This window comes from Trachurus japonicus, chromosome 16, assembly GCF_045865225.1.
Source record: "Trachurus japonicus isolate A0001 chromosome 16, Traja_1.0".
Taxonomy (NCBI): Eukaryota; Metazoa; Chordata; class Actinopteri; order Carangiformes; family Carangidae; genus Trachurus; species Trachurus japonicus.
Window position 1 is genome coordinate 35,139,502 of NC_140922.1, and position 13,468 is coordinate 35,152,969.

At 45.4% G+C, this 13,468-nt stretch overlaps 1 protein-coding gene across 1 annotated transcript in view; it reads right to left on the reverse strand.

Annotated features, from left to right (window-relative positions):
* Window positions 1-13,468, reverse strand: part of LOC146972785 (sodium bicarbonate cotransporter 3-like) — a 79,084-nt gene that overhangs the window by 35,740 nt on the left and 29,876 nt on the right. The window contains exons 10-14 of the mRNA XM_085803179.1: window positions 13,272-13,359; window positions 12,130-12,276; window positions 11,538-11,641; window positions 6,929-7,103; window positions 4,439-4,572 (exon numbers count right to left, since the gene is read on the reverse strand). Of these exons, the coding sequence (XP_085659305.1) occupies window positions 4,439-4,572; window positions 6,929-7,103; window positions 11,538-11,641; window positions 12,130-12,276; window positions 13,272-13,359 (648 nt within the window). The remainder of the gene's footprint in view (window positions 1-4,438; window positions 4,573-6,928; window positions 7,104-11,537; window positions 11,642-12,129; window positions 12,277-13,271; window positions 13,360-13,468) is intronic.

A 13,468-nucleotide genomic window follows, 5' to 3' on the forward strand; every position in this document is an offset into this window, starting at 1 on the left:
GTGAGGAGTCATTGTTCAGCCTCCATACTGTTCTGGGGTCAGATGTCAGAAACAAGCAGAGATGAATCTAATGTCTCCTCCCTGTATCCAGATCTACTACACTACACTACTATACTACACTATGTTGTGCTTTTCGTTACTGTACTACCCAACCCTACTCTACCCTACACTACACAACCCTTCATTACACTACCCTACCCTTCACTACCCTACGCTTCACTACCCTTCACTACACTACCCAACCCTATACTACCCTTCACTACCCTTCACTACACTACCCAACCCTATACTACCCTTCACTACCCAACCCTACACTACCCTTGACTACCCTTCACTACCCAACCCTTCACTACCTTTCACTACCCTGCACTACCCAACCCTTCACTACCCTTCACTACCCTGCACTACCCAACCCTACACAACCCTTCACTACCCAACCCCACACTACCCTTCACTACCCAACCCTACACTACCCTTCACTACCCTACGCTTCACTACTCTTCACTACCCAACCCTTCACTGCCCAACCCTACACTACCCTACACTACCCAACCCTTCACTACCCAACCCTACGCTACCCTTCACTACCCAACCCTACACTACCCAACCCTTCACTACCCTACACTACCCAACCCTTCACTACCCAACCCTACACTACCCAACCCTTCACTACCCAACCCTACGCTACCCTTCACTACCCAACCCTTCACTACCCAACCCTACGCTACCCTTCACTACCCAACCCTACACTACCCAACCCTTCACTACCCTACACTACCCAACCCTTCACTACCCAACCCTACACTACCCAACCCTTCACTACCCAACCCTACGCTACCCTTGACTACCCTACGCTTCACTACTCTTCACTACCCAACCCTTCACTGCCCAACCCTACGCTACCCTACACTACCCAACCCTTCACTACCCTTCACTACCCAACCCTACACTACCCAACCCTACACTACCCTTGACTACCCTACGCTTCACTACCCTTCACTACCCAACCCTTCACTGCCCAACCCTACACTACCCTACACTACCCAACCCTTCACTACCCAACCCTACACTACCCAACCCTTCACTACCCAACCCTACGCTACACTACCCAACCCTTCACTACCCAACCCTACGCTACCCTTGACTACCCTACGCTTCACTACCCAACCCTACGCTACCCTTCACTACCCAACCCTACACTACCCAACCCTTCACTACCCTACACTACCCAACCCTACACTACCCAACCCTTCACTACCCTACACTACCCAACCCTTCACTACCCAACCCTACGCTACCCTTCACTACCCAACCCTACACTACCCAACCCTTCACTACCCAACCCTACACTACCCAACCCTTCACTACCCTACACTACCCAACCCTACACTACCCAACCCTTCACTACCCTACACTACCCAACCCTTCACTACCCAACCCTAACCCTAACCCTAACCCTTCACTACCCAACCCTTCACTACCCAACCCTACGCTACCCTTCACTACCCAACCCTACACTACCCAACCCTACACTACCCAACCCTACACTACCCAACCCTTCACTACCCAACCCTACACTACCCTACACTACCCAACCCTTCACTACCCAACCCTACACTACCCAACCCTTCACTACCCAACCCTACGCTACCCTTGACTACCCTACGCTTCACTACTCTTCACTACCCAACCCTTCACTACCCAACCCTACACTACCCTTCACTACCCAACCCTACACTACCCTTCACTACCCAACCCTACACTCCCTCTTACTACCCTTCACTACGCTGCACTACCCTACACTGTTCTTTCCCATGTGAGAAACCACACTCACAACTATACTATTACTATACAAGTACAGTACTACTCCTCCTACTACTAAACTACATATACTACTAGTACTCTAGTACTACTTCTACATTTCTACACTACTACCTGCAGTCTCAGATTTAATTAGTCAATCTTTTTTTTTTTATCTCCTTGAATCTTTACTTCACTTGGTTCCTGTCTGCAGAATGCAGATAATCAGGAAATAAACTTGAACCCCCGTGACCTTTGACTTGTGAACTCCTCTCCTGGTCCATTTACAACGGTTTGTATTTCAATTAATTGTCCTCACTATTAAATCACTTTGTGAATTTTTTGGCATACAAAATATCCAGAGGCTTTCAAATGTCTCAGGACAAAGGAACGTTGGATGTTTAGAATGAAATATTATCTGTCGATCAGCCGATTATCGGTCAGAAACACTGCAACAGCAACTGCATCGGCATCTCCTCTTGAATAACTCTGACGTGTTTTCCTGGAAATATCTGAGTTTTGAAACACAGACCCAAAAATAAAAACCAGAGTGATATAATCAGCTGGGGAAATGGAGCAGGTTAAAAAATAAGGATTTTATGTAAGTGTTACAAAAGATTTTTTTTTTTGAATAACAAAAAGCCTTTATAATCCTCAGCCAAAAAAACAATAAAACAAGACAATAGAAACTCCACTAAAATGTACAGTGGCCCTTAAGCCAATTACACATCTGATCCACAATAATCTGTGACCGCTGACCCCCCAACAGAACAAACACACCGAGGCCTAATTCTGCTCTTATTTCACCAACTTCCTAAAATCATAAAAACACGCTCATCTCGTACTCAGGGTCACGAATGACGACGTCGAGGTACAACAGTGACGCCAGAGCTGAGTGTCACAAAACTGAGTGTTAATCTGTTATGAAATGTTGCCACTGACATGAAACCAGGGGATAAAACACATCCGCCAAAATAGGTGAAACTCTTTGACCAGAGCGACGGAAACTGGAAACTCAACGTCAGGTTTTATCCAGACTGACTGATCTGAGATCAGCCGGAAATACAGCGATTCACTGAATCAGGCCTTTTATTTAAGGTTCTGCATGGAAACCTGGGAAGGTTTGATCATCTGTTAAAGTTATATGTTGACACATTCACACACTTACGGAATAAAAGTGATTCAGTTCCTGTTTCAAATTTGATCTTCACAACAAAGAAAATAATTAATGTCATGGTTTAAACTGCAGCGACGCTCACCTGTCCCACTGAGGTTTTTAGACCATGAACTAACCACAGACACTCACCTGTATCATTGTTAAAAAGGCAGTGAACTAACCATAGATGATGAACTGTCCAATTTTATTACAGACCATGAACTAACCACAGATGCTCAACTATCACACTGAGTTTTTTAGACCATTAACTGACCATAAACACTCACCTGTCAGATTGTTAATAAGGCAGTGAAGTAACCACAGATGCTCATCTGTCCCACTGAGTTTTTTAGACAATGAACTAACCACAGAGGGAACTGACTGTGAACGAATCACAGATACTCACCTGTCCTATTGTTAAAAAGACAGTGAACTAACCACGGATACTCAACTGTCCCGTTGTTAATAAGACAGTGAACTAACCACAGATACTCACCTGTCCCATTGTTAATAAGACAGTGAACTAACCACAGATACTCAACTGTCCCATTGTTAATACGGCAGTGAACTAACCACAGATGATAAACTGTCCAATGTTATTACAGACCATGAACTAACCACAGATACTCACCTGTCCCATTGTTAATAAGGCAGTGAACTAACCACAGATGATAAACTGTCCAATGTTATTACAGACCATGAACTAACCACAGATACTCACCTGTCACATTGTTAGTAAGACAGTGAACTAACCACAGATGATAAACTGTCCAATTTTATTACAGACCATGAACTAACCACAGATACTCACCTGTCCCATTGTTAATAAGGCAGTGAACTAACCACAGATGATAAACTGTCCAATTTTATTACAGACCATGAACTAACCACATATACTCAACTGTCCCACTGAGAACTTATGCTGCGTTCGATACCAGGCCACCGTTAACGGTAAAACATCAATTAAAATGCATTTAAATGCCAAAATACATTAAAACGTTCTTCTTTTTAATTGTTTTTGCGTCCTTTGTAATGTTTTAATGCCTTTCAATTACATTGTCTGTAACAACATCTATGTCACGTCTGTCCGTCCTGGGTGAGGGATCCCTCCTCTGTTGCTCACCCTGAGGTTTCTCCGATTTTTCCCTGTTAAAAGGGTTTCCATGGAGTTTTTCCTCAGTCGATGTGAGGGTCTAAGGACAGAGGATGTTGTTACGATGCCATGTGAAGCCCTTTGAGACAAACTGTTTGTAAAAACGGGCAATACAAATAAAATTGCCTTGCCTTGCCTTAGCCACCTGAAGCACTTTGAATGCAGCGTTTGTCCCGGTCCAACATGTTTGTGGTTATTCTGGTCGTGGAAATCTGCGTTTTTTTGTAACTGGGAGATTCTGGGAGTTGCGAGTCGTCTCGAACGCAGCGTAACCGCCGATCGCGATGGTGGTCACCGTGGTAACCGGAGATCTGAGTGGTGGAACTCACCAGCAGAACTTGAAGAGGATCTTCTCAAAGACCAGGACCGGCCCGGTGCTGCCCAGGATGGTGAGCGGCTGCCCGGCGAACAGCGAGTAGGCCACGCCCGTCAGAGACGCCCCGAACAGAGACTCTATGGCGCTCTACCAGAGAGAGACAGGGAGAGAGAGAGAGAGAGAGAACAGCGTCAGGATGAGAGCTGATCACTCATCACTAGGGGTGTAACGGTACACAAAAGTCACGGTTCGGTACGTACCTCGGTTCAGGGGTCACAGTTCGGTACGGTTTCGGTACAACAGACACTATTGAATGTAAAACTAAAATCTGTCTTATGTTATAAAAGTAAAAAAAAAAAAAATAGAATATAAAATTAAAGCAGAAGTCAGCGATCCGGTCGTTTTCGCTAATGCTGCGTTCGAGGCAGGCTTTTGAAATCGTAAATTACAGCTTCAAGTCACAAGTTACGACTTTGTAGCGTTCCAGGCAACCCACTCGTGTTTTTCCGACCTGTTTTACCTGTGAAAGTCACTATAACGGCCACTCGTAACTTCTGACCCGTGAACTCGTACCAGATCGAACTGGTACCACTTCACAGGACGGAAAAACACGAGTCTACAAGTTTCCTTGAACGCACCATAACAGTCCTCGTCCCTACGTCGCCACATTCACGCGCGTCCCTTGGCTGCACACACAGCCCTGCATGCCGTTCTCTCTCCTCATTGGATAAAAACTGTAGGATACGATAAAAGTTTTCTCCTGGGCTCAGAGCAGAGCAGAGTGACTGACAGACCCGTGTTTCAGACCAAACACTCTATAGAAGTGATTGCTGTCGGAAGATATAACTATTTAAGACTTATATTAACACAAATATATCACTTACTTCTGCTTTAAACAAGTGCATTAGGAGTGTTATAATGCCATTCATTAATTCTAGAGGGAAAAAAACTTGCACTTGACAATTGGCAACTATTACAAACAAAAAAAACCAGAAACTAACATCAATGTTGGTTTACACAGTTAATTTAGACTAGATGCCAGTTGCTTTGGTGATGTTTCTGGTCCTGTCTGTGTTCATGTCAAGAGGCTTAAAAGCAGCGGGATAAGTTGTTACACACAAGTTGTCTTTTTCCAGTCAGTGATGAACATGAACATGCGCTACGTGTTTGATGCGTTTCTAGCGACGCAGCGCGCATCCGTGAAACATCGCCGACGGACTTTGTCCAGTCGACCAGTCGCGAGCTGCTTTCTATGGTCGCGAGCCGCTGTCGCTGCTGCCGTCGCCGTTGTGTTTCATTGAGAAGCCACGGTGACGGTGACATTAAAGTGAAATTCCGGCGTAAGTGTAAACCATGGTCAAACACACCGTAACACCGAGTTAGACCCCCCCTTCGAGAGATCAATTTGCCCGACCGCTACATTCACGAGATCCACCAACTTCAGCAAATACCGCAATATCGCCACACACGGCGCTCTCCGGATCCACTGTCTGACCGCAACCAAAACGCCACCATTTGCCCAAAATAATGCTCAGAACTGCACCAAATGTCATCAATAGTACACACAGGGTCCCAGCACGTAGTACGAGTTGTCAAACATCTGCTAGCTTTGCCTGTTTTCTTTAGCAAGGAGATGCAACTCAACTCACCTACTTCTCCTCCGGGAGCCGCTCGTTGGTGAGGAAGCCCTGACGAGTCGATCACCGAGTGCACCGGAGTTCCGCAGCTCAATCAACAATTACCTCATGGAAATACAATCAGAGTTTTTTTTTTTTATATCTTGCATATCACTTTATAACTATTATTATCGAGTGCTGGCCACGATATAGGCGCAAATGAGCATTTTTAAGAGCTGCGGAACTCCGGTGCACTCGGTGATCGACTCGTCAGGGCTTCCTCACCAACGAGCGGCTCCCGGAGGAGAAGTAGGTGAGTTGAGTTGCATCTCCTTGCTAAAGAAAACAGGCAAAGCTAGCAGATGTTTGACAACTCGTACTACGTGCTGGGACCCTGTGTGTACTATTGATGACATTTGGTGCAGTTCTGAGCATTATTTTGGGCAAATGGTGGCGTTTTGGTTGCGGTCAGACAGTGGATCCGGAGAGCGCCGTGTGTGGCGATATTGCGGTATTTGCTGAAGTTGGTGGATCTCGTGAATGTAGCGGTCGGGCAAATTGATCTCTCGAGGGGGGGTCTAACTCGGTGTTACGGTGTGTTTGACCATGGTTTACACTTACGCCGGAATTTCACTTTAATGAAGCAGCAGCTCCTCTAACTTCACACTCTCATCACTTCAGCTTCGAGGCTCATTACCGCCACCTGGGTTGGAGTGAGGACTCAACTATTTTTTTTTTTTTTTAATATTCATTCAGACGTATTCGTCGTGTGACTGTGTGCACCGAACCGTGACCCCCGTACCATGACGAATACATATACCGTTACACCCCTACTGATCATTCAATAATCAATAATAATCCCGGGGTTGGTGGGGGGGGGTCCTCACTATGTTTCCCTTGGTGGCCTCTCCCAGCAGCCCCCCGAAGGTGATGACGGGCGACATGCAGGCGCAGTACAGGAAGAGCACGGAGGCCAGGCACTGCAGGCTGACGGCGTCTCGGACATCACTCCACAGGAACGGCAACTTCCTCCGCACGTCGTTCACCAGGCCGCCGAAGATCCTGATCCATCAATCAGTTAATCAATCAATCAATCAATACATCAGTCAATCAATCAATCAATCAATCAATCAATCAGTCAGTCAGTCAGTCAGTCAGTCAGTCAGTCAGTCAGTCAGTCAGTCAGTCAGTCAGTCAGTCAGTCAAACTATTGGGTTACGCTTTACAATAAGTTACACAACGATAGTAGAGTAGTTACTCATTTTGATGTCTCACTTTACTTTAGGGTACACGAGAAGGGTAACTAATGACTAAAATAGTTAGTTCCTCATTAGTTCCTCAGTAACTACTCATTAGTTCCTCAGTAACTACTCATTAGTTCTTCATTAGTTCCTCAGTAACTACCCATTAGTTCCTCATTAGTTCCTCAGTAACTACTCATTAGTTCCTCATTAGTTCCTCAGTAACTACTCATTAATTCTTCATTAGTTCCTCAGTAACTACTCATTAGTTCCTCAGTAACTACTCATTAATTCTTCATTAGTTCCTCAGTAACTACTCATTAATTCTTCATTAGTTCCTCAGTAACTACTCATTAGTTCCTCAGTAACTACTCATTACTTCTTCATTAGTTCCTCAGTAACAACTCATTAGTTCTCTCAGCAGCAACGACTTCCTAACTTTCTTTACCGAAAAGATAGTTAATATTAGAACAAAAATTGCTAGTAATGGCCCACAGATTACGGTACCCATAGAAGCACCTCCCAGACTTGGTACACACTTGGACAGCTTCTCTCCCATCGACCTATCAGACTTAACTTCTGCAATTACTTCTTCCAAGTCAGCCACATGTCTGCTGGACCCAGTCCCGACAAGACTACTTAAGGATGTCTTCCCCTTAATTAACATTTCTTTTCTGAACCAAATCAATCTTTCCTTAGCCACAGGCTACGTGCCACAGGCCTTCAAGGTGGCTGTCATTAACCCTTTACTTAAAAAACCTTCTCTTGACCCAGATGTCCTTGCCAACTATCGGCCTATATCCAACCTTCCTTACATCTCTAAGATCCTTGAGAAGATTGTCCTGGAGCAGCTACATGAACATCTGCACAGCAACGAGCTCTTTGAAGCTTTCCAATCTGGATTCAGAGAACACCATAGCACTGAAACAGCACTTGTCAAAGTCTCTAATGATCTTCTTATAGCTTCAGACAGAGGTCTCGTCTCTGTTCTTGTACTTTTGGACCTCAGTGCTGCATTCGACACCATCGACCACAGCATCCTGCTGCAGAGACTAGATCATGAAATAGGGATTAAAGGAACTGCCCTAAAATGGTTTAAGTCATACTTATCTGACAGGTTTCAATTTGTTAATGTTAATAACGACCACTCAGAGTATAGCAGAGTTACGTATGGTGTACCGCAGGGTTCAGTCTTAGGGCCAATCCTCTTCATTCTTTACATGCTCCCATTAGGTGGCATCATCCGGAAGCACTCAATCAATTTTCACTGTTATGCTGATGATACGCAACTCTACTTGTCCATGGAGCCAGATGACAGAAGCCGCCTCATCAATCTGCAAGACTGTCTGAAAGACATTAGATCCTGGATGTCCTCTAACTTCTTGCTACTGAATTCAAATAAAACTGAGGTTATTGTGTTTGGACCTAAACATCTCAGGGACACGTTCTCCAATCAGATCGCTACTCTAGATGGCATCACCCTGACCCCGAGTACTACCGCGAGGAACCTTGGAGTCATTTTTGACCAGGACCTTTCCTTTAGCTCCCACATAAAGCACGTAACTAGGACCGCCTTCTTCCATCTGCGCAGTATCACTAAGATTAGGAATATCCTCTCCCAGAGTGATGCTGAGAAACTAGTACATGCATTTATCACTTCTAGGCTAGACTACTGCAACTCTCTCCTGTCAGGATGTCCGAAAAACTCTCTAAAGAGTCTCCAGCTGGTCCAGAATGCCGCAGCGAGGGTTTTGACAGGAGTTAGGAAGAGAGAGCACATCTCTCCCACCTTAGCTTCTCTCCACTGGCTTCCTGTGGGATTTAGAATAGACTTCAAAATCCTTCTGCTGACTTATAAGGCTCTTAATGATAAAGCTCCAACCTATCTGAAAGAACTAATCATTCCTTACTGTCCTACCAGAGCACTCCGCTCCCAGAATGCAGGTCTGTTAGTGACTCCCAGTATCTCTAAAAACAGACTGGGAGGTAGAGCCTTCAGTTACCGGGCTCCTTTACTGTGGAACCAGCTCTCTCCATGGGTCAAAGAGGCAGACACTCTAACTACATTTAAGTGTAGACTTAAGACCTTCCTTTATGACAGGGCTTTTAGTTAGGGCTGGTTCAGGTAGCTCTGAACCATTTTATAGCTACGCTGCTATAGGCTTAGACTGCTGGGGACACATCTGGTTACACAGAGCCCTCTCCTTTCTCCTCCCCTCCCCTCCCCTCTCCTCTCCTCTCTTCTCCTCAGTATATTTTTGAACTGTCATTTTCTGTTGTACTTTGTAGTTTGGCCTTGGTGTCTCGCACTCTCTCTGTGTTTCCGCAGATCCACCGGAGCTCCATCTCTCTGCACCGGCCGCCGCCTGCATCGCCCCCCCCTCCCACCCCTTCCCCTGCTGTTAGACCGGCCTCCCCTTCCTTCCCATGGACCAATCTGCCACCCAGCCCTCCCTTCGAGCTGGCCAGCTCTCCCTGCCCCCCCCCGCCCCCCCCCCCTCACCAGAGGCTGCCTTCATCAACTCCTGCTAACATTTCCATATTTCGCACATTCTGTGACATAAACTGTAAACTGTTTTCTTGTCTGTAACAACATCTATTGCACGTCTGTCCGTCCTGGGTGAGGGATCCCTCCTCTGTTGCTCACCCTGAGGTTTCTCCGATTTTTCCCTGTTAAAAGGGGTTTCCATGGAGTTTTTCCTCAGTCGATGTGAGGGTCTAAGGACAGAGGATGTTGTTACGATGCCATGTAAAGCCCTTTGAGACAAACTGTTTGTAAAAACGGGCTATACAAATAAAATTGCCTTGCCTTGCCTTGCCTTGCCTTGCCTAGTTCCTCAGTAACTACTCATTAGTTCCTCAGTAACTACTCATTAGTTCCTCAGTAACTACTCATTAGTTCCTCAGTAACTACTCATTAGTTCCTTCTTGTTCCTCAGTAACTACTCATTAGTTCCTCAGTAACTACTCTAAAGTTGTGTACTTTAGTTCCTCAGTAACTACTCATTAGTTCCTCAGTAACTACTCATTAGTTCTTCATTAGTTCCTCAGTAACTACTCATTAGTTCTTCATTAGTTCCTCAGTAACTACTCATTAGTTCCTCAGTAACTACTCATTAGTTCCTCAGTAACTACTCATTAGTTCTTCATTAGTTCCTCAGTAACTACTCATTAGTTTTTCATTAGTTCCTCAGTAACTACTCTAATGTTGTGAACCTTAGTTCCTCAGTAACTACTCATTAGTTCCTCAGTAACTACTCATTAGTTCCTCATTAGTTCCTCAGTAACTACTCATTAGTTCCTCAGTAACTACTCATTAGTTCCTCATTAGTTCCTCAGTAACTACTCATTAGTTCCTCAGTAACTACTCATTAGTTCCTCATTAGTTCCTCAGTAACTACTCATTAGTTCCTCAGTAACTACTCATTAGTTCCTCATTAGTTCCTCAGCAACGACTCATTAGTTCCTCAGTAACTACTCATTAGTTCCTCATTAGTTCCTCAGTAACTACTCATTAGTTCCTCAGTAACTACTCATTAATTCCTCATTAGTTCCTCAGTAACTACTCATTAGTTCCTCATTAGTTCCTCAGTAACTACTCATTAGTTCCTCAGTAACTACTCATTAGTTCCTCAGTAACTACTCATTAGTTCCTCATTAGTTCCTCAGTAACTACTCATTAGTTCCTCAGTAACTACTCATTAATTCCTCATTAGTTCCTCAGTAACTACTCATTAGTTCCTCATTAGTTCCTCAGTAACTACTCATTAGTTCCTCAGTAACTACTCATTAGTTCCTCAGTAACTACTCATTAGTTCCTCATTAGTTCCTCAGTAACTACTCATTAGTTCCTCAGTAACTACTCATTAATTCCTCATTAGTTCCTCAGTAACTACTCATTAGTTCCTCATTAGTTCCTCAGTAACTACTCATTAGTTCCTCAGTAACTACTCATTAGTTCCTCAGTAACTACTCATTAGTTCCTCATTAGTTCCTCAGTAACTACTCATTAGTTCCTCAGTAACTACTCATTAGTTCCTCATTAGTTCCTCAGTAACTACTCATTAGTTCCTCAGTAACTACTCATTAGTTCCTCAGTAACTACTCATTAGTTCCTCATTAGTTCCTCAGTAACTACTCATTAGTTCCTCAGTAACTACTCATTAGTTCCTCATTAGTTCCTCAGTAACTACTGTAATGTAGTGAACCTTGTTGTAAACCAGCTCTGGACCAATCAGCTTGAGACGTCACTGACCTCCCGGTCCTCTGCAGCTCCGGTCCGGTCTGATGCTCCGCCTCCTTCCCCGTGTCGGCGCTGCAGGCCGAGCCGTTGGGTGCCGACGGCATCTTCCTCTTCTCCTGCACAGACACACGGGTCAGCTGACCAAGAGTCTCAGGGTGCGGTTAAAGGGATAGTTCAACATTTTGTCATATTGGCCCATTGCCATAATCCCTATTGACCACTTGCACAATGTAGTGTGACGACGTTACGGGTTGTTTACTTCTGGCGATCATCTTTACCATAGCGCTGCTGTATTTAGATTAGCCTACATCTAACACTTTACACCTAACTCTCTCATTCTACATTCATAGTTATGTTTTTACATGTTGTTAATAGTATAGTCGGTTCTGTTTGCATTTTTATAGTGGTCGAAAGCATTTGTGATCATTATCGATCGCATTTTGCCGTTAGCCGCTAGCGAAAAGTCACAGAGAATTAAGACATGAGAAGCAAAGAGAGGCTTGAAGAAGTCCTTCTAAACTCCGTAGAGTTGGTTGCCCTCTTCATAAACATTACGGTGTTTTTTATTTTTTAATAAAAAAGCGGCTAACTAGAGGGCAGTTACCTGAGAGGGGACGCTCTTGGGGGGCTCGATGCGGATGCTGGGGTCCCATTCCCCCGGGGGCAGCACCGTCACCTGGTCCAGGAACTCATCGATGCCTGACAGCAGGTCGGTCCGGTCCCGCGCCTTGTAGGCCACATCATGGAAGATCTGGGAGGGGGGGGGGGGTATTTAATAAATATAATATCTTACAACACACGTATGTATATGTATGTATGCACTTTCTGTAGTAAGTGCAACATTAAACAAAGAAAACAAAAAGCCTAAGTCGTTATGATGAATGGAGAAGATCTCTTTCCCTTCCAGTAGCTGTAGTTCCCTGAGCAGCCTGAAGGAGGCAGCAGCACCACTCTGGTCAAACAGCAGAGGGAGTCCACTCCTCCTCTCCCCCTCCACTCACACTCTCTCTCTCTCCCACTATCTCTCCTTCTCCTCCTCCTTCTCTCTTCTCTTCCTCCTTCTCACTCTCTCCTCTTTATCTCCCTGTCCTCGTTTTTCTCTCCTCTTCCTTCCCCACTTCCTTGTCTTCCTCTCTTTTCTCTCTCCTCCTCCTCCTCTTGCTGCTTCTCTCTTCTCCTCTTTTCTCTCTCCTCTCTCTCTATCTTCCTCGTCCTCTTCCTCCTCTCTCTCCTCCTCCTTTCTCTCTCTCTCCTCCTCCTCCTCCTCCTCTCTCTTCTCCTCCTTTCTCTCCCCTCCTCCTCTTCCTGCTTCTCTCTTCTCCTCCTCCTCCTGCCTCTCTCTTCTTCTCTTTTCTCTCTCCTCTTTATCTTCCTCTTCTCTCTCTTCTCCTCCTCTTGCTGCTTCTCTCTTCTCATCTTTTCCCTCTCCTTTCTCTCTTCCTCCTCTCTCTTCCTATATTTTTCTCCTCTCTTCCCCCCCCCTCCCTCTCTGCCCCCCTCTCTTTCTCTCTTTTCCTCCCCACCTATCTGCCCCCTCCATCTTTTCCTCCTCTATCTTCCTTTCTTTTCCTCCACCCCCTCTCTCTTTATCTCTCTCTCCCTCTCCCTTTCTTTTTCTCCACCTCTCCCCGACTTCCTCTTTGCTCTCTCCTCTCTCTCTCCTCCTTTCTCTCCTTCTCCTCTCTCCTCTTCTCTTTCTCTCTTTTCCTCCTTCTCTCTTTCTCTCCTCTCCCCCCCCCTCCTCACCTCGTCAGTCATCAGCGTGGCGATGGAGCGTCCTATCTCGTGGTACTGAGGTCCTTTACCGAACGGACCGAGCAGCAGGAACAGGAACCTGAACACACACACACACACACACACACACACACACACACACACACACAGAGACACACACACACACACACACACACACACACACACAGATACACACACACACACACAGA